This window comes from Talpa occidentalis, unplaced genomic scaffold, assembly GCF_014898055.3.
Source record: "Talpa occidentalis isolate TD23 unplaced genomic scaffold, MPIMG_talOcc4v2.1 talOcc4.4, whole genome shotgun sequence".
Classification (NCBI taxonomy): Eukaryota; Metazoa; Chordata; class Mammalia; order Eulipotyphla; family Talpidae; genus Talpa; species Talpa occidentalis.
In genome coordinates, this window is record NW_023604295.1 from 46,816,490 (window position 1) to 46,838,503 (window position 22,014).

Below are 22,014 nucleotides of genomic sequence, written 5' to 3' on the forward strand. Positions count from 1 at the left end.
AATAATGTGAAGACTGAGAAAACTTACTTTAATCCATTCTTTCACTTCACAGATAAGTAAATAAATTCAGACCCTGAAAAGTCAAGCTTATTGCCTCCGGTTGTATTTTGATTATGATTGACAACTTCCTGTATGAATCTTCCCAAAGGTTATCTACACATTAACTTGGATATGTCTAAAGTGATAAACCTCTAATCTTAAGCATCTACCTGGCAGGAGAGAGGGAAGCCAACCTCAAGTTTGGCCTCTACTGCTTTGTACAAAGAGGCCCCATTACATTGTATAAGGCTGTTTCCACAGTATAGAATAAAGACTTAGGACCTAAGATAGTGATTGGTGCATAGCAGATTAAAATTAATTATAGTTAATTATAATGGAATTAATAAAACCTGAATTCAAATTCTAGTTTCTTAATCTTATAATCTTGGTACCACAGTATTAAATGATATGTAATAATATAGGAATATTGTGAGGACACGGTAGATAATGGAGGCAAAGCAGTAAGGTGCCTGACATACAGTACAAACTCAGAACATTTATTTTTTTATTTAAATTTTTATTTTTTTATTCCCCATACAATTGCAACCCCCTTATTTTGACCCCAATCCCTCCTATCCCCTCCCCCCCATAGTGTGTCTCTGGTTCAGAGCTGTTTGTTGATTTTGATTTTTTTCTTTGTTATAGCTATTCTTTTTCCTGGTCCCTTATTTAGGTTTTCTAGATTCCTGCTATGAGTGAGACCATACGGTATTTTTCTTTTTCTTTCTGGCTTATTTCGCTGCAAACTCAGAAAAGTTATTAAGAATGAGTACTGCTCACCACCACTGGCTCTGCTGGTGGTTTAAATCAAAGAGTCTCACAATGATGCTGATCTTCTAAATCCGTTGGGCCCAGGGATGTCTGAACTATTAACAACTCAGAATTGATTATCTTCCTTTGCCCATTACTTAGCAGGATAATTTTGAAATTTAATTTAATTTTTAAATATGTAAAGATTATTCTAAATACATAGGATACACAGGGTTCAAAAGTTAAAAGTGTATGAAAAACTCAGAAAGCAACTGCTTTCTTCCCAGTTGCTTCCATTCTGTTCCACATTCGTATTGTCCCTAATGGATAATTACTCTGTTAATTTCTGGTTTATTCTGCCATTGTTCATTTTTGCATGCACAAGCAGATAATTATATGTATTTATTTCTCATCTTTATTACAGAAAATATAACATATGATATATACTGTTGTACACTTTGCAATTCTTCACTCAACAATTTATCTTGAAATTTATGCCAAATTAGTATATACAGAGATTAATATTCTTTAGCATGTGCCCTAGTTTGAGTTTCTCTCAAAGTAGAGCTGAGCCAAGGTTCTAGAAGCAGGTGTGTTTTGTGGAAGGTGGTTTCAGGATGCAGGTGAGAAGGAGAGACAGTGATGGAGGAAAATTCAATAAAGAATATTTACTGAGCTGGTTAGAGTGAAACACCAGAACTAAATCCCTGGTGACCCTCTGAGGAACCATGAGTAACAATAGTTCCACAACTATTTCTCCAAATGGTGGGAGGCTGGGTCACTAATCAATGATCCCCATCTCTTATAAGTGGAGGGCTGATCTAGTAATTTTCCACACTTTTGGGCTAGCCTGAGCAAGGGCTCTGTGAGAGCCTCTTTTCAGAAAAGCCCTGAGGCAGAAAATCAGAAACACAAGGCAGACACTTGAGATAGGAGGCTTTCTGTGCATACAGAAACTGCCCCCTACTAGCTTCCCCAGAAATGCTCTGAAGTTTAAGGAAATACGGAATTTAAGGCAATACTGAGTTTAAAGGCACATAGGGCTATAGATGCCAGGGATTCAATCGTGTGGCTGCATCCTAGGGATTCGGTCTGTCTCCTAAAGACACATATTTGGGTTTCCAGTCTTTTGCTAGTACGAATAATGCTGTGATATACTTACACATGTTGCACTTGTGCAGCTATTTATTTAGGATAAATGGGTCCATCCTTAAGGGGCAGTTGCTTGGCTGCCTTCCCTGGTCCCCTTCCTACAGGCAGGAATGTGGCTACGGAGGTTTTGAATCCGCTTTGACCATGCAGGAAGGAACAACACCTCTGGAGGACAGCTGAAGGAACCTGTGGCCCCAGAGGGTCTCCCAGAGCACAGATACCTACCTGTGGATGGCTATTTAAGATAGAAATCAGCTTCCATCTTGTTGATTTATTGGGTTTTTGTTCTCTGTTACAGTAGCTTGGTCTATACCTTAACTAGTAGAAACATTGGTTTGTGAGATAAGTTTGCTCCTGGTTATAGAAATAACAGGACAAAACCAATTTTTACAGGTAGATTCATATTTCCAATAGTTTGTCAGTTATCCTTTTCTTTGAGGTTGGTTCTCCCTACTTTTATTTTTTAAAGATTTATTTATTTATGCATACAAGAGCTGGGGTGCAGGCCAAAGATGTGGAGGGTGACAGGACTCACCAGTGACAGAGTAGGGAAGAGAACAGACAGAGTGAGTGAAATACACTGCTGAGGGGAGCAGCAGGTGAGACAGGAGAGGTCTGCTGCTGCGCCATGTGGGTTGCTCCCTGACCGGCCGGGGATTGAACTCGTGCTGCAGAGGCTTCGGATTGCTTCACAGTGTGGTGCTTAACCCCTTGGGCCACCAGAGGTTAAGAACTGGGCCCACAGAACTGGGCCTCCCCTGGTGGCACAGGCGATTGAGCGCAGTGCTGTGAAGCTGTCCACAGCCTCTGCAGTGCTGGTTCGATCTTGGCTGGCTGGTGAGGGTATTACATGGCGCAGCAGACCTCTCCTGTCTCGCCCATTGCTCCCCTCAGCAGTGTATTTCGTCAGTCTGCCTGTTCTGTTCCCTGCTCTGTCTCTCACCCTCCTGCGAATCTGGCCTGTACCCCAGCTCTTGTATAAATGAATAAATAAATCTTTAAAAAAAAAAAAAACCAACCACAGAACCCCACTCTAGAAATTGCTCAAAGACTCAAATTTAGCCCATCTTAGAAGCCTATTAGCCAGGCAATAATGGTTGAAGGCTGAACATGTGACCAAAGGAGGTCCAATCAGAGACCTCACTGCATTTGACAAAGACTTTGGGAAAAAGATGCTCTTTTTCACGCTAGGGCTGCTAGCCATACTCTCTGCAGATGGGAGATTGAAATGAAGGCTGAATGGATGGAGAGAAGTTGTGTCTGGAAAATTTGAATCACCAATTGCAGGTCTGCATTTCATTCTGTGTGCTTTTCCTCCTTTGCCCTCACTGTGTGAGTAATAATAAATTAACGATAACATTTACTAAGTACTTACTATGTATTGGATACTGTTCTGGGAGCTTTACATGTATTAACATAATATTCACAACAAACATGAAGAAGGCGCAATTGTACAGAAAAATGGCTGAGCCTGGACTTGTACCCAGGAAGTCTGGCTCCTGAACCCAGTCTTAGTCACATCCCTACACTGTCTTACAGACTCTAGGGAAGCAAGTCTAAGTCTGGTTTTTCATCTCTTGCAAAGGACAGAAACCTTTTCTCTCTTGCTTTACCTGAAGTCTCAGCTACTGGTGGCTTCTCCTCTTCAGGCCAACCTCCACTCTCTGGCCCTTGGAAAGAAAACTCTTCTAGGCTGGAAAGAGACTGCAGTTCCTTTGGGGGTGTTCTGCATGGGGTACTGTTGGTGCTGATGACAGCTGACACACGGAGTGGCACGGACACAGCAAAGGGCTCGGAGATGTTCAGGGCCTTGCGCTGGTGACGGGGCGAGGGCTCCATCTGGAAGAGGCTGCTGGTGAATACAGATTTGCTAGAACTGTCATTGGAGGTGTAGAACATGCCCAGCATCTTCGGGGCTGTTTGCTCGCCTTCGGGATCCTCAATGGGTCGGAAAACCTTCAGCTGCTCAGGTGGGGGCCGGGCCTGAGTGCCCTGGAGTTGGTTTCGGTCACTGCTCATGTCAAAGCCTCCCTCAGCCCCCGCCGGCATCCCCTGTGGACCCCATTCAACCTCTTGCTTGCTGAGGTCACAAGAACTGCCAGTGCTGGCTGAGTGCATTTTCCCAGCTGGAATAAAAAATCCACCCGTGGTGACTGTTCGATTGAAATTTCCTTTTGTTTCTTTTCCTAAGGAAAAAGCAAACAATCACATGGTCAGCAGCCTGGGAAGTCACACAACTCACAGCCTCCCAATATGGGCAGGCACACATGCTTGATGATTAGAAAGGCTTAGCATTCTAATAAGACCATGGTCCTAAAAAAGACAGGAACATGAACATTTGATGAACATTTGAAGCATCTTCTCATGTGCACAGAATTTGTCATGATGCCTTGGTAGGATCAACTGCTGTTGTGTCATATGTATCCATTTGCAACTTTGCAGGTAGAGCAGTTTCTAAAAGAAGGCCACTCCTAAGATTGTTCAATAGAGCTGCCATCCTCCAAGCATTAAATACAGATCATAAAAAAATAAAAGGTGGATGAGAGAGGGTAGAATGATATTTGCTCAAAATGAAAAAGACAGAAAGGGCAAAGTAACAGAATTTTGTTTTAAACTTAGTGTTTTAAGTCTTCTTTGGCAGATAAACCCAAATCGGGTTTTGATTTTCCAGCAGGGAAACAAATGCTGTTCTCAGTTAGACCTTTCTCTTTTCCCAGGCTTCTTCCTGCTGATTCAGAGGATGAGGAACTAGAAATGTAAATTAACTAAATGTCAGAAAAGATAATTCTGAAGAACAAGTTCCTGACTGACTTAGAAGTGAAGGCAAAAAAGAGAAAAATCTGTTTGAGAAAAGAAACAAAAGGAAATTTCCATGAAACAGCTGAGAGGTGACAAATGAGTTGTCAGGAGTCTGGAGAAGAATTTCCATCTAGGTACTAAGCATGATGCTGGGCATTTTATGTGACATGATGTTTAAAATCTTATGATCATTGTAGAGGAAGTGTAATTAGGTTCTTTAACACATGAGGAAACAGAGACTCAGAAACATTAAAATTCCCTCCTCAACACCCATGGAGATTGTGACCTAGATTTTGAAGTATTAAATCCTGCAAAACTGGGCAGGAACTCTCCCAAGGGTTTCAAAACCAAAACAAAAGGATGAATATAAAGATGAGAAAATGCAAAAAAAAAAAAAAAAAAAAAAAAATTCTGAGTTTGCTTAAAAAAAGTGCTCACTGAGTATTTTACAGGTTTTTAAAAAGTTGTTCTAAAGACTTCTACATTGTTTCTGGCTGGCTCATTTATCAAAGGAAAAAAAAATGTTTTGTATTAAAAGAGTTAGAAAGGCTTGGGATAAAATATGCTGATATGGAAGCCCTGTATCTTGTAACAGTGCTCGTTGGTTGTTTAACAAAAATAGAAGCAAGAGGTTCAGGCAAGTCAGCTTGAAAGTCAAAGCTATGAGAACCAACGTGGTGGGGTTTAATTTTGGTGGCAGGTGTCACTTGCATGCATATATACGCACATCAACTCTGACATGGGATGTTGTAGTTTACACATGCCTGGCATGGAGTACTGGCCACTGTTTATTGATGAATGGATGGATGAATACATGTATGGATCTTACCAACCCCAATCATGCCTTGATAAGTACTATGAAGCTAATACCTATGGGAACACCCAAATTCAAGACACACAAGCCTCTAGCTCAAAACTCTGAGGTATAAACCAAAAAGAGTGCTAGACTCTTTTTGATGCTCAAGAGGGAAGTCTCTTTTGCCTTGGTTTTCTGGTGTTGATCTTTTACCTGGTTCAGGTTTGAAGGTAAAGTAGCTGTTGCTTCCTGCTGTAGTTAGGGGAAGACTGGAGAAAGACACCTCAATCTGCAGTAAAGTAAGGGAGGTTAATGTGGGGGCCTAGTGAAACTCTTGAGTTCAGGAAAGATCAGGGAGAGATGTGGGCCTGGGGGATGGTGTGTGGTAATGAGTGGCAATATGAAGCCCTGTCAGTTTTCTATGAAGACAAATCTGGTGAGGGAGCTGTCTACAATTGTACTACCCAATTCGGAACCTAATTAAAATCTCACCTTCCACAGGAACTGAGCACAGTGAATCCATGCTTTTCGCTGGTCGGATAGTCGCCTTTTCCACTAGAGACGAAAGAAAAAACAATCCCTGATGAACTTTAGGAAAAGTTTTTCAAATATTTATAATCTTCCCCTTGGAAACTATCCCCCCACTCCACCCTGAATGTTTTTACTTTCTTAATGGGATTAATCTTATAAAACCAGGACATCTGTAGATCAGTTTTATTTAACATACTACAGATAAAAGTAAATTGCCATTTTGTCTAGGGTTCCAGCTGTTCTCTCCTAGTGAAAAACAACCACTCAAGCAACAGTCAAGGTCACAGAGAATCACTGGTATTGCCTCCGATGGTTCTTTCATTTCACTTCTGTGTCCCATCAATGTTTAGCCAGTTTGGTGATCTATAATTAGTTTACTCACAAGGCCTTAGACCAGTGGTTTTTAACCCTGGCTGCATATCACCTGGGGAGTTTTGAAAACCCACACTTCACCACAGACATCCTGAGGCAAAGTTGCTATGGGTTTGAACTGCTCTGTGGGCAATTTGGTGGTACATCCTTGCTCAGAAGCTCTGGCCAGGAACACCCTGTGCAGGCTGTGAGTTTACTGCCTTTTGATCCCGCACCTTGGAAAACCACATGGGGATGGAAATCTTCCTAAATTAAGACCAAGGCAGATCATTTATTTCATTTTTACTGATTTGCTTTGTTCTATTGTTTTTGATTTTTCATTACTTGGTGAAGCTCTTTTATTGTATCACTGATTCTGTAATTTAAATTCTCTCTTTGTTGTGCTTAAGCAAATCTGTTATTACCATATCAGGAGTTTCTTGCCAGCTATGACTCACCTCAAATTCTCCCCTTTTTTTCCCCTAAAGTAGGATCCAATCAAGATTTTCTCATTGCATTTGTACATTTACCTCTTACAACTGTTTTCGTAACTACTTCCCCTTTCAAAAATCATACTTCAATCTAGAACATTAGGTCATTGTGGTATATTTCTTTGGGTTTCCCTTTCTGTTGCAATGTTATATTCCCCATTGTGCAGTGTTACCCTCAATTCCTTCTAGCATAAGTTGCTATTAATATGCAGATATAATTTCCACAGGACACCATTCTCATTTAAAAATCATGACCATGACTGTGGGGAAGAAGGAACATAACTTCTTTTTTTTTAAAAAAAGATTTATTTACTTATTTATACAAGAACCAGGGTACAGGCCAGATGCGTGGGAGAGTGAGAGGATTCACCAGAGACAGCGGGAAACAGAACAGGCAGACTGATGAAATACACTGCTGAGGGGAACCGCGGGCGAGACAGGAGAGGTCTGCTCGCCATGTGGGACCCATGCAGGCCAGCCGGGATCGAACCAGCGCTGCAGAGACTGTGGACAGCTTCACAGCGCTGTGCTCAACCTCCTGAGCCACCAGGGGAGGCCCCAGGGACATACTTGTTTATAGTGGAGTTCAATTGATAAATGTGGAGAGAATGATGGAAATAGAAAATGATTCCCTGGCAAACACCACAGTAAGTAAGTATGAGGAGCAACAGGATATTTGCATTGTCTCCAAATATTTCCCTCAAGATACTTAATAGTTGTAAAGGAAGAAATAGTGATTTCACAAGGGCAAAACCTTGTAGACAGCAGTTCAAGCAAGTAATCAAAGTTAACATCACCAGCAGTAAGATACTGGCAGCAAAACACTCATAACCTCAATCTGATCATGAGAAAACATCAGACAAATGCAGCAATATACTCTAGGAAATAAATGGCCAGTACTCTTCCAAAGTGTCATGGTCAAAAAGGCTGAGGAAGGGCCTCCCCTGGTGGCACAGCAGTTGAGCGCTGGGCTGCGAAGCTGCCCACAGCCTCTGCAGCGCCGGTTCGATTCCCGTCCCCCGGGCGAGGGTCCCACATGGTGCGCAGACCTCTCCTGCCGCCCGCTGCTCCCCTCAGCAGTGTATTTCGTCACTCTGCCTGTTCTACTCCCTGCTCTGGCTCTAGTGAATTATCTCACCCTCCCGCACTTCTGACTGTACCCAGTGCTTGTATAAATAAATAAATAAATCTTAAAAAAAAAGAAAAAGAAGGCTGAGGAACTGTGCTAGGTTGGCAGTGATGAAGGAGGCAGGACTACTAAATGTAATGTGGGTTCCTAGACTGGATATTGGACCAGAGATGGATATTAGTGGGGCCACTGGTCAGAGATGAGTATGGTCTGTTAATTTTCTGACTTTGATCATCATATTACTGTTGTGTAAAATGTTAACATTTAGGGAAGCATGTGAAGGGCTTAAGGTTCTCTGTGTATGATTTTTGCCACCTTTTTTAGATATCTAAAATAAAAACTACCTAGTGAGTCTGACGTGACCAAATCAAAGACTTAGGAAGTAGAGTTGGGGGAAAAAAAATTTTTTTTTATTCTGTTGATTCTTACCTGAGAGCCTTTGTCCTCTCACAAATACGCTGCCATTTCTACTTAGCTTTGATTTCGAGTCTGATCCAGAACGTCCCAGGTTAAATATTGATTTCCACTTCTTTGATTTACTGGAGAGCTTTCTTCTAAAAGAACAAAGCAACGAGGGATTAGTTTGGTAGCTAGTTGTTTCATTGGGACTTTTAAATTGACAAGGAATACCTCAGTCATGTTCTTAGTTATGAGTGGCTCTGACATTTGAAGAACCTTCTCTCTAAAATCCAAGATGAGCCCGTCTCTCACCCAGGCTGGGGCTGGCTAAGCTAGGCTTCCACAAGTGAGAGCAAAGGGCCACATTTCCCAGAGAAGGGGCAAAAATATGCTATTAGAGGTGGGAGTTGGGGGCAAACAGAAGCAGGGATGGGGCAGGGATTGAGGTCAGTGGGGAGACTCAGACCACAAGGAACCACATAATTCTGGGAATTCTGGTAAGCACTGTAGTCCTGGGTTTTCAAAAACAACAATTTTTTTTTGCAAAAGTAAACACAAAAGACCATAGACCTCAGTCCTGTTATGTTCTTTGCACTTCGGCCACACTGCTGAGACATTCATAGGCCAGGAAAGGACTGGTGAAGACTTTCATAGATGGCAGAGGAGATAGATGAGAAAGCAACTTGGGAAACATTGTGGCCTGAGAGAATTGGAGGCCGCTGGGTGTGGTCAGTGATCATTGAGGAGAAACACAGACGGCAGTTGGCAGTCGGTGTGGCTCTGGTACCAGGCTTTTTCAGTAGGAGGCGGGAGCAGGAGATTGATAGATGGGGCTGGAAAGAGCCTGGTGCCACCAGGGGTCACCACAGAGGCCTTTTCCTTCTCCGGCTTGGCCTAGCCGTTGGCTTCCATAAAGATCCAGGATGAAACCCTGCAACGGGTGGGTTCCACAAAGGACCTTCTCTGTAGACTTCTCACAGGGCATACTCATCTCAAGCTCGTGTGTTTTTGTGATCAGAGATAGATCTACAGTGCTTGGTGGTTTCTTTTGGATCTAGCCTCTTTATTTCAATCCCTTGGCCTTAAAGTATATTTTGCAGCTAGTATATCGTCGAGCATGGTACAGCCCAGATGTGATTGCAGGCACAGAGAAACTGTACTTGATGATCCTCCCAAGGTGCTCTTCTTACTGAACCCTGGGTAGAAATTACTTTCCAGGGATTTAAGGAGTGGGACAATCCGTTCAGTCTCATGACAGTGTGATCCATACACTCCAGGAAATGAAGGGGTTTCTCACCAAATGAGTTCCAGCTGTACCACTCTCATAGCATGACAGGCGGCCCCTATCGCTGCACAATGTGGCAGCGTTCTTCCTCTCTCCCCAAAAGGAAGCCAGCATGTCAGGACACGGGCATAGTTCTGAGGACCTGTTTTTTTTTTTTTTTTTAAAGATTTATTTACTTACGTACATAAAGACTGGGGTACAGGCCAGAGGTGTGGAGGGTGAGAGGATTCACCAGAGACAGAGTGGGGAGCAGAACAGGCAGACTGACTGAAATACACTGCTGAGGGGAGCAGTGGGTGAGTCAGGAGAGGTCTGTTGTGCCATGTGGTTCAGCTCCCTGGCCGGGGATCGAACTCATGCTGCAGTGGCTGCAGATAGCTTCAAAGGTTGCATCTTAACCCCTTGCGCCACCAGGGAGGCCCCTGAGGACCTGCTTTTATGCATCTTTCACTGACCAAGCAGCAAGGATGATGTTTTCCGATAGAGAGATGCCTCCCAGCTCCTCCACCTACTGTCTGCCTCCTCCTTTGATCATTGTCTCCTCTTTATGGTGGGCGTGAGGAAGTGAAAGGGAGAAATGAGCAAAGAAAGTATTGTACGAATGAAAATGACATTTGGATTGTTCTGCAGGGCAGAGGTCTCTGGCCAGCATGAAAGAAGGAACGAAAACTAGGGATGTATGTCCCCAGTGCTGCATGTCGTAGGCGCTCATTCTAGAATGGCATTATTTGTCACCCAGTCCTCCATTCACTTCTGTCCTCTTTTGGTAATGTCCCATGGGGGTAGAGGAAAGGGTAGAGGTCAAAGTTTTGTTTTTAGCAAACTTCCTTTTGAAAATGTCAAGCCTATTTGTCTAAACTAAGTAATGAAGGATTTTAGTCATGACTCTTGACCCTACAAGCCTCACCCCCATCATGGTACTGGAGATCTCAAATGGGGGATCAGGGTCTTAATACTTTAGGGTGGTGAGCAAAGTCATCGATCTCTGGTGAAGGCAGTGGTAGAGACAGTTCCCTTCTCTTCTGGAATGTTTCCTTACATCCCACCCAGACTGAACCCCTGAGCCATGCTGCCACCATGGCCTGAGAGAACATGACTTCCTCCTTTGTCCCCCTTCGTCCAAACATCTCCCAGAACTTAAACGAATGTCACCTACTTGCTGTCTGGTAACTCAAGGACAGTGTGGAAAAGGGTGCCCATGGGAGGGACGATCTCAGGCAGGCTGTTTTCCCGTCTTTCCTTCCGAGCTGGATGGTTAGTAGCCAAGCTCCGGGCCTGAGCTTCCTCCAGGCTTACCAGCTTCATGGGCAGGGAGAGGGCTGGCAAGGTCAGACTCTTCATGATGGGCCGGTTTCCTATAAAGAGAAGAGAAGAGCTCAGTCATGGGAGGAGATTGTGTAGCAGGTCCAATCAGATCCCCCAACCACATTATTTCTGCTCTTGACCTCCTCACAGAGGGCTTCTCTTGGGCATGGTGGGCTCTGGGGTGGAGGCTGCACACCGAAAACTGACCACCCTCTCGGCTAGACTAACCAGGAGGCACACAGAGCTGTAGGAGGCAACCTGCACTTCTTGTACTTTTCAGAGAGAGACCATTCACTCCACTCACTCATTCACTCATCAAACATTTACTGAGCAGTTACTATAGGCCAGAGGAACAGCAATGGGTCTTCATTCCTAGAAATTTGTCTAGTGCTTTGGTCAGGGCAAATGTATGTTGAGCTGTAGAGGCAGCCTCATTCAGCTAGGTAAAACAGGAGACTGTCCCTCTTCTTAAAAGCTCCAAGGCATTTTAGGGTTGGCACCTGTACTTTTCAGACTTCATGTAAGCTTATGTCTCTGCAGTAAAAAGACATTTTACAGCCTATACTGTTTCCTTAAAGATAAGTGACTTTTTACTCATGGCCAATCCCTTCCTTCTGGATTTTTTTTATTTTTTTTATTTTTTTTTTTTTTTTTTTTTTTTTTTTATAGAGGCATGCTTTATTTATTTGTTTGCTGGTTTGTTTGTTTGTTTTGTTTATACATGCACTGGGTACAGTCAGAAGCGCGGGAGGGTGAGAGAATTCACCAGAGCCAGAGCGGGGAGCAGAGCAGGTAGAAGGACCGAAGTACACTGCTGAGGGGAGCAGCGGGCGGCAGGAGAGGTCTGCACGCCATGTGGGACCCTCCTCCGGTGGCCGGGGAGCAGCCAGGGATCGAACCGGCGCCACAGAGGCCGCGGGCAGCTTCGCAACCCAGTGCTCAACCGCTGCGCCACCGGGGAGGCCCCTGGATTTTTTTAAAGATTTATTTTTATTTATTTATGCATACAAGAACGGGAGGTAGGCCAGAGGTGTGGGGGTGAGAGGATTCACCAGAGACAGAGTGGGAAGCAGAACAGGTGGATTTTCTGAAATATACTGCTGAGGGGAGCAGGGGGCGAGACAGGAGAGGTCTGCTACACCATATGGGTCAGCTTCCTGGCCGAGAATTGAATCCATTCTGCAGTGCTGGTGATAGCTTGACAGTGCTGAGGTCCTTTCCACCTCATACACCTCATACATACACGCACACATATACCCAGTTGGAGACATTTGACAATGTCTGGAGACACGCAAGTATGTGAGTGTACTTAGCTTCTAATGAAGTTAAGGGTGCTGCTAAATACCCTACAATGCACAGGCCAGCATCCACAACAAGAATCATGTAGCAAAAAATTTCAGCAGTCCAAGGTTGAGAATCCCTGATTTTATAAATAAAAAAAGAAGAGAGCTAAATTTTTGTCTTAGTCTTTGGCAACCTTGCCAGTTTTCTGTAACTTCAGATGTGAGGAGACTCAAGGATAATCTGGACCAGCTGAGACTAGGAAATCATTTGTGGCACAGAACTTGCCTTGATGGCATTATTTCCCTACAGAGCATGGACCCTTTCCAGGTGGAGAGAACTAAAACCACTGAAAAATGACCTTGTAGAAAACAGACAGTAAGTGACACTGGGTTGTTTCCTGGGAGGATGGAATGTTCATAAATCAGCAGGATGGCCATAAAGTAAATCTGCCATCCTGAGAACTTTTTATTAAGTTTCTAACTTAAACTGAGTTTTCTGACTTAATCCAAAAGAGGTTAATATATTTAAATTTAATTTACTCTCAGTATTTGTTCAAGATTCTGGATTATTGATGATTTTGTTATCTATTTATTTAAAAAATTAAATCACTGTGGAGCAACTAGTAAAAATATCCACTGGAGGGTCAGGAGACTTCACCTTAGCACCTACTGTTTCCCAAATTCCAGGCCCTAGTATCCGAAAGCCTGCACATCATCTCTACTTAGATGTCTCATAGACAGCTCTAGTTTTACATTTCAATACAGTGATTTCTGCTCCTCACCTCTAAACTAGGTCTTCCATCTTCTCCAACTCAAAACCGTACTGTCATTCCTTTCTTTGATGTACTCCTCACCCCCATCAAACCCGTAAGCAAGTCCTGTAACTGTACCTCTAAAATATATTCTGGATCTAGTCACTTTGCTCCTTTCCACCACTGACATGCTAGTCCAAGCCATCATGACTTCCCACCTGGTTTCTGCCATAGTGCCTGAGCTGGCCCTCTGCTTCCTGTCTTGCTGCCTTTCAGTCTCTCCTTCGCACAGCAGCCAGAATGCTTAGATCCTTCACAACCCACACCCCCACCTCACCTGCTCAAATCCTTCAGTGCTTTCCCAGAGCACTGAGAACAAACCCAACTATGAGCACGACTTACTGGGACCTTCCATTTGCTTTTTCTCTCCTCTTTGCCCACCGACCTACTGGTCTGCTGGTAGTATACAGTATACAGTAAAAATGTTTTGCATCTTCACTCCCATTAGAAAATGTATATATTTGTAAAGTAGATATACACACTATTGTTTATATTATGTGTAAGATAAAATATATGCAAAATCATAGAAATTACAAAGTATACAATAAAAACAAACAAACAAATTATTTTGTTTTAAAGTTTCTTCCATACTTCAGAACTGATCTTTGGTACCAACCAGGGTGTGACACCCCACTTTGGAGATCACACTGGCTTTAGTCTGCTTTCTGCAATGCTGAGGTCCTTTCCAACTCAGAGCTTTTTTCCTCCTTGTTCTCTGAGTTTGGAACATTTGTCCCGCAGATCCTCCCATAACGGTTCCTTTTATCATTCAGGTCTCAGTTCAAAGATCACTTCCTCAGACACCATAACCACTTTGCACTAAAATCATATCCCCTGGTTGCTGGCCATCACATTACCCTTATATATTTTCTTCATGGTGTTTATTGTCTTTGAAGTGATAATGTATTTATTTTTAAACATATTTATTGCCTGTCTTTCCAACCAGACCATGGCTCTCTGCAGGGCAAGGTCTTGCCATTTTGTATATTGAGATAGTCTGTGTCTAGGACAGTGCCTGGCACATAAGAGGTGCTTCATGCTTCATACATATTTATGTTTTTTTTTTTTAAAGATTTATTTATTTATTTATACAAGTACTGGGTACAGTCAGAAGCACGGGATGGTGAGAGAATTCACCAGAGCCAGAGCGGAGAGCAGAGCAGGCAGAGTGATGAAATACACTGCTGAGGGGAGCAGCGGGAGGCAGGAGAGGTCTGCACACCATGTGGGACCCTTGCCCAGCAGCTGGGGATGGAACCAGTGCTGAAGAGGCTGTGGGCAGCTTCACAACCCAGTGCTCAACCTCTGCGCCACCGGGGAGGCCCCATATTTATGTTTTAATGAATCTTGGTATATTAAAATCTCTCTGGATCATTCCTTTCATCTGTCAATTCACAATATAGATTCAGTGAGTTCGAGAATCTTTCTGGTATGAAACAGTACCCTATTTCCAAATCTGAAATTCCAGACTGATAGTTCATTTTATTTAAACATTAACTATGGTACATTGCCAATGAAAGTGAGTATGATTGATGACAAGAACATTTAAATAGAAAGGCACTGAATAATACATACTGGAGGCAATGAAGAGTGGAAAGCTAAAGAGTAAATTGGGTGTCTATGTGCAGGACAAAAGATGCCTGGGGCAAAGATCAAGAGAGTAGGCCTTTCCAAAGCTGGAATTAGAAATACACTAACACTAATTGTCATGGATGGGATTTTCTGTCTAGAAAAACATTTCTCAAAAGTCATTAATTTTCCACAGTGGTTTATTTATCTATTTTGCTGTTTTTCTTCCTCATAGAGGCAGCATAGAACTAAGGAAAATGGATAAGCTGAAAGATTTAAGTGCAGCATATGTTCCTACCAGTTACTTGTTGTGTGGCTTTGCAGCCACTCAGCTTTTCTGGTTCTTTATGTGTAAAATATGGTTGATAACTCTGACGGTTGTTGTGGTAAGTCAGTGAGATGGTGATTTGGGGGTGCCTGCAATATTTCCTGGCATAGAATAAACCCCCAGCAAATTGTTGGTTGACTCAAAAGGATAAATGAATGAGTGCATATTACTTCCATTTACTCTCAAAAAGGATTTGCTATATAGCTTACAATTAAAAACACATTTATAGTAGGAGAGTTAAAGTAAAGATAATAGGTCAGCCACTCCTAGGTATATAACCAAGGGAATTGAAAACACATGTTCTCATAAAAACTTGTACATGAATCTTCATGGAGCATTTTTCTTAATAACCAGAAAGTAGAAACAAAATTTATGTCCTTCAACTGATCATGAATGAACAAAACGTGGTATATCCACACAATAGAACTTTACTCAGCCATGAAAAAGAATGAAGTACTGGTACATGAGACGATATGGATAAATCTTGAGAACATATGATAAGTGGAAGAAGTCAGACACAAAAGACCACATGTCATATGATTCCATTTATATGAGATGTTCAGAAGTGGCAGATTTATAGAAACCAGAAGTCAATAAATTGTTGCCAGAGTTTAGGGGACAGGGGGTTATATGGAATGACTGCATAATGGATATGGAATTTCTTTTTAGAATGATGAATATGATCTAGAATTAGATAGTGGTATGGTTACACAACTGTGTGACTATACTACTGAATTGTGCGCACAATATGATTAAAATGTGAATCTTATGTTCTGTGATCTTTATCATAATAAAAAAAATTTTTAAGAAAGGTCACAGAGAATAGGAGTGGGAACAATTGTAGCAGCAATCAAAACTTGAGGTTAACTGCAATTGATTATTCTGATGAATATACTTGATTTTTGCACATAGATTAGCCAAACTAGAAAATAATGTTTTAATCAAGTGTATCATGCTAATGATATTCTGCAATCCAGGCTTTAACTAGCCCTCCAGGTAATCTTAATATATAACCAATGTTGGAAAAGCATTTTCACACAAATGGTAGTTACCAGGTTTCTTGATCAACTAGATTTTGGGTTTTTATGAGTTAGGTGCACATGAATTCAAGCAGCATAAAAACAGTTGTTATTATGATAGCCACAGAACTGAAAGAACAGATCTTGCATCTCATAATTTCCAGCTAGAAATAGCTATATCTTTCTCACCACTATGGCTATAGTGGGTTTCAATGCTAACTAGTCTCTGCATATACATGCCCACAAACAGAAAAACACACACTCATTTCTGTGTGCCTAGTGCCTGGTGCAGGGCTGAACAAAGTAAAACACTCAAGAAATGCTTTCAAGAATGTCCTATAGTTGTAATCATGTGATACATTGCCTTTTCAGATTGCCTTCTTTCACTGAGTATCAGACATTTACCTTATCTCCATGTCCTTTCATGCCTTGATAGCTTGACTTTTTTTATTCCTTGCAACATTTTAGACAGTGTCTAGTATACTGAAGGCATTCAATAGATGCTTATTGAGTTTATTAACACAAAACTAATCAGATCAAAGGAAAAAAAATAAGAAGGAAAGAAGTGATTGCAAAGAGAATGCATTCTGAGTATGAACATGGTGTGTCTTAAGTCCTTCACTTAAGACTTCAAGTTGAAGGCAAAAGGGTCTTCTGAAATATACTAAAAGTAAAGATGAGATCTAGTAGTTGAAGAAAAGAATGTTGCCAGTCCCTTTAGATAATAACTCAAAGAGTTTAAGTACTCACATAAGCCATTCAATATTATTCCATCTCACCACACCATATTCATGGAATGGTCTATGTATACAACTGATCAGTAACACGCTAAAGACACACACAAACACACACGCACCTTAGCTGCACATACACAGACCTGGGCACAGAGAGTAGTCAGCACGCACACACAGAGCAAGAGCCAAGACCACCCTAATTTACTCTGGGGTCTCAGGCCTAAGGCACGAAAGAAGGGTGGGCTAGAGGAGTGCATGCCAGGAAGAGCTGTTACCATCATTCTCCAGAGACCCTGGTGCGCCGCTGTTAAAGATCTGATCCACATGATTCAATATGAACTCAATCACCACCTGCTGGACCCGGACTGCAAGGAAGGCTGCATCTCCATTGCAACCAGAGGCTTCAATTTCTTTGGACCTAAATTGTGGAAGAAAAACATTCAGTGAGCAAGTCAGCCCTATAACCTGAAGCAGAAGGGGGAGCCAGTGGGCCTTTCATACAAATTTGTTAATCTGTAGACTATTTTAACTATTAAGATCAGTTGCAGGGACTTACCAAAATTGTGAAGCCCAACATACTGAACCAATTTAAAAATTACCAGGTGCTATACATTGTAATACCACAAAGACTATATCAGTAAATATACAGGAATTGATTTTTTTTTCTACAAAGGCTCTCCTCTTTCCATTCCCATCCAACTGTTTCATGGGGCAGGTTATCATTTACTAAGCAGTTGATTCAGGTTGCAACCAGTTGTGATCCCACTCAAACCAACAAAAGCCAATGAGCTCCCAAGACAATAAAAGCCTTTTCAAGAGATTCTAACATAAAGACCGTAACATTGACCACATCTCAGCAGGAGCCATAAAACACTTGGAACCTAGAGTTCCAGGTTGGCAGGCAAAGGGCATAGGGTATTAAAATCACCATTAAGTCATACCTGCTACTAATGACCATTTCACTACAGATTGGTCTGAAGGTGGCTTCAATTTTGAAGACTCCAGTGTTGGCTGAAAGCAGCCCACTGGGGTAATTACCTGAGGAGGTTTGGTGCCCACACAAGGGCCAGGTTCCTGGCGTGCATGTTGGTCTTGCTGCTGAAGGAGGCAATGTGGGCCAGGTGTCGAATCAGGTATTCCAAGGTCCTGTAGTGTTCATGCGGATAGATATTTTGGACAAAGTAGGAAACTTCAGTGCCTATGTGAAGCCTGACATCTGGAGATAATTTCTAAGTTTGGATTCAAAAGACTAAATATTTCTATCTTGTGAATTTTGGAGGAATATCAGGAAGATATCGAGATTGATGGAAGTTATTTTCTTGGCCTTAGGCATGCTGGTCCAGGGTGGAATGGGCAAGATCTTGTCAGAATCATCTGGGGCTCTTGCAGCACCACTCAAAGACAGAAGCAGGGAGCCACAGCACCCCAATGCCTGAGGTTTTTAGTGATTACCCAGTCCTTTCACAGAGCAAAACTGCCTCAACAGGGTCTTAAAACTGGCTCTTATCATGGCCTTTTGGGTAATTATATACCTATAAAGGGTAACTTGGTACTTGTTAGCAGCTCATTTCATGGATGAGTAACATCTATTAATGCTAGGAAGTTTATATCACATCAAAATCTGCCCCCTTCTAAAAGATGGGCAGGTTTAGGGAATACTCAGAAAGGTGGCAAACTTGGGAGCTAAACAATGAGAATGAAATGTAAGGATAGGATGATGTAAGAGTTGATGCTAATAAGCAAATATTAGTCCAGCCACATGCTCAAGAGCTACAAAATCCTCTTGGTTTACATAGATTTGGTTACGCCGTGAACCTAAGAGCAAGGGTTCACCATGAGGCTGGCTTCTGTGATGGGAATGACTTCCTGTGGGACACTGAGGGGAGCCTGCAAGTGACTTGGACATGGGCCTCTGCTTCCCACCAATGTCCCTGAGCAGGCAACAACTCACTCTGATAAATGTGACCAGTTCACCCATCTCAAAATGCCCCAAGAAAGCCACTGTCCACTGAATTTGTCCCTTTCATGAAGCCAGCCTGCCTCTTTGGTATGACACCACATTGAGAGGCTATAAATTTATTTTACCAAGGGTTCTTACCTATAATGGGATGGGGGAAGCTCCTGGATAACATTTTGGATTCTGGCCAGTTGGCCTTCTTCTGGACAGTGTGACACTGCTTCCTGTGAAGAACAAGAAGAGACCCAGTGAGTGACTGAGAGGGTGGACACCCAGCTGCATCCTGGTTTCATTTAGGCCCCTGGTATTCCAGCCGCCCAGCGATGCCTTGAGATCACCATTTCAAAAGGCATGCTATTTTAGTAAAAACCAAATGCTAGCATTTCTGGGGATTCATGATATGAAGTCTCTAACAGTATGTGCACACAGGGGTGCCAAGACTGTCGGGGTCTCTGTGCATCCTCGAGTGGTTGTCAAGGATCTGATAAAGAAGGTGTAGCAGTATGGTTGTGATGAGTCCCGGAGCCTGGCACAGTGTCTGGCACACAATAGGCACCCCCTTTATTTACTGACTGGCAATACTCCATTTCCTTATTTGGCACATCGTGCAAGGACTTTGTCCACTGCTTGTCTGTTTGCTTATTTATTTATTTAATGGAAGTAAAACATACATACAGAAGGCCCCTGGTTTTGAAGGCAATCAAATTTCTCTGCATGGGAAAACTTGAGGTTTCATTTTCTAAGCAGAGGTGGGGTGAAATTTGAGGTGAGGATAACGGTCACAGTCACACTCTGGTAGGCTTGTAAGTCTGACACTAGAGCCAGCATAAGCAAGATCTCTGCTATAATTCTAGCTTTTTGAGATATGCAGGATGCAAAGGCGGGGAGCAAGAATTGGGTGTATGAGAGAGGGGGGCATCTCTGCTCTCTTCCCAGGAGCTGTCATTGAGAAACAGATTTGTGGAGAGGTCTCTGGCTTCCAAGACAGGGAGAGTCTCATAAAGGGAGCTAGGGAGAGAAGCTCAGGGGAAGGAGAGGCCCAGGAATGCTGTGTGGACCCTCCCACATTCTGTCTTGCAAAGGTGGTGATCTGGTGAAGGGGGGTTCTCTTCCTCTCTCTGCAGAGCTGGAATGAACTTTGCAAAGCTTTGCACACACTCCCCACCTCCTCCCACCCTTAATAAAAATGTGTCTGAGGAATAATGGTGTAGGTCAATTTAACAGCCTTCATGGAAAGTTCCCTTAATATTTTGGGAAGATATTAGTCATTTTTGTTCTCTGGGAAGCCAGGCAGCTCACCCCGGATAGTCCCATTTGGGATTGGTGTTTATTTCATTATTCATAATCTCTCCCCATCACACCCCGATCCTATTCAGAAGCTCTTTAGATCCTCCTTTTCCTTTCATCCTGTCACTGCAAGTGTTATTTTTAGTTTTCTTTATGTTCTCCCATTAAGATAGCAGAACCCATCATTGGGAAATTGAGGAAGGTAGCTATAACTTTGCCTGAAAGAGAATTTTATTCAATATTAGCCAAGCCATGGTTAATGATTAAATCTCAAACCATTCAGGATGAATCCATGACTATTTGTTCTCTTTTGATTAGTTTCAATAAGTCTGGTTTCCTGACCTTTGAGGACTCCGGTGAAGGCTGGGCTCTCAACCACTTCAGGCAGGCTCCTCCCTCCTGTTTATTTTTTTATTTAACTTTTTTTAAGATCTATTTTTATTTACTTATGCGTACAAGACCTGGGGTTTAAGCCAGAGGATTCACCAGAGAGCAGAATAGGTGGATCCACAAAAATACACTGTGGAGGGGAGCAGCTGGGGAGCAGCTGGGGAGACAGAAGAGGTCTGCTGCATCATGTGGGTCAGCTCCCTAGATGGGGCTCAAACTCCTGCCACAGTGGCTAGCGGTAGCTAGATAGTGCTGAAACTTAACTCTGCGCTACCAGGGAGGCCCCTCCTCCCTCCTGTTTAACCAATCACAGCTGACATCCCTGAAGCCCAAGTCGTGCCATCAGGCACCTCTCTCCAGAGTGAACACCCTAGTACTCTCCCTTCAGATGTGACTCGGTCTTTGCCTTTTATTTTTCATTAATTATTTAAAAATTATTATGAAGTCGCTTATTATATTAAATTATCTTAAAATAACTCAATTAAAAAGTAATCTTGCACATGATTTAAAAAATGCAAAGTATCCAAAGGTATACACAGGACGAAGTTAGTTTTCCTTGCAACTGCAGACCCACAGTCCTTACACTTCTCTCTCTTGGTCAGTGGAAGCCAAACCACTATGTAACCTGACCCATGAGTAAATTCCCCGGCACCCCTTATTCTCCTGCAGTCTAGCTCCACACAGGCCATGCCAACCTCCACATGTTCCCCTCTAACTAGCTCAGCATGTCCCTCATGAGAGCCTGTGCATCTGCTATTTCTTCTGGGCACCTTCTTCTCCCAGATATCTGCACAGTTTGTTCTCTCGCTTCATCCTTGCCTCTGTTCAAATATCATCTCATAGAGAGAACTTTGATTTATCCTACCCAAAATAGCAGTCTCTGTCATTCTTTCCCTTGTATTTTGCATTAATTTTCTTCATAGTGCTTGCTAACCATTCTCATGATAGAACTATGCTTTAAATTTATCAGCTATCTCCTTCACTAAAATATGTTTCATGCGAATAAGAATTTTTATCAGTTTTGTTCACCCTTAAATCCCCACACCTAGAATTGTGTCTGCCAGGCATACATAGTATCCATACCACAGCAGACACAGGCAGCTAATGCATATACTCAAAATTAAAATAACCACTAGTAACCTACTCACAAGGGAAGCTTGAGAGAAGCAACTGCCCACATATTGCAGCAGCCATTATGAACATTGGTGTCATTTTCTATTTGGTTGCATATACTGTTTTGCATATAACTTAATATTGTGGCCAGTGTATGGTCTTCAGATATGTGTCTTTTCATCAGCTACACAGGACTGGAAACAATAGATTTATTATCATTTATTTAACCCATTTCTCAATGTTCAGACATGTAGTTACTTCCCAACTTCTGAAGTGATAATAACACTGCAATGTTATTATCTGTGGGGCCTCCCCAGTGGCGCAGTGGGCTGAGCGCAGCACTGTGAAGCTGTCCAAAGCCTCTGCAGTGCAGGTTCGATTCCAGGCCGGCCAGGGAGAAACCCACATGGCGCCGCAGACCTCTCCTGTCTTGCCCGCTGCTCCCCTCAACAGTGTTTTCGGTCTGTCTGCCTGTTCTGCCTCCCACTCTGTCTT

General features: G+C 42.7%; 1 protein-coding gene across 1 annotated transcript in view; it reads right to left on the reverse strand.

Moving 5' to 3' along the window:
- ARHGAP31 (Rho GTPase activating protein 31) overlaps positions 1–22,014 on the reverse strand; it is a 108,428-nt gene that overhangs the window by 10,467 nt on the left and 75,947 nt on the right. Inside the window, exons 4-10 of the mRNA XM_037525501.2 lie at positions 18,871–18,953; positions 17,811–17,918; positions 17,048–17,190; positions 10,879–11,077; positions 8,468–8,592; positions 6,029–6,091; positions 3,555–4,127 (exon numbers count right to left, since the gene is read on the reverse strand). Coding sequence (XP_037381398.1) covers positions 3,555–4,127; positions 6,029–6,091; positions 8,468–8,592; positions 10,879–11,077; positions 17,048–17,190; positions 17,811–17,918; positions 18,871–18,953 — 1,294 coding nt within the window. The remainder of the gene's footprint in view (positions 1–3,554; positions 4,128–6,028; positions 6,092–8,467; positions 8,593–10,878; positions 11,078–17,047; positions 17,191–17,810; positions 17,919–18,870; positions 18,954–22,014) is intronic.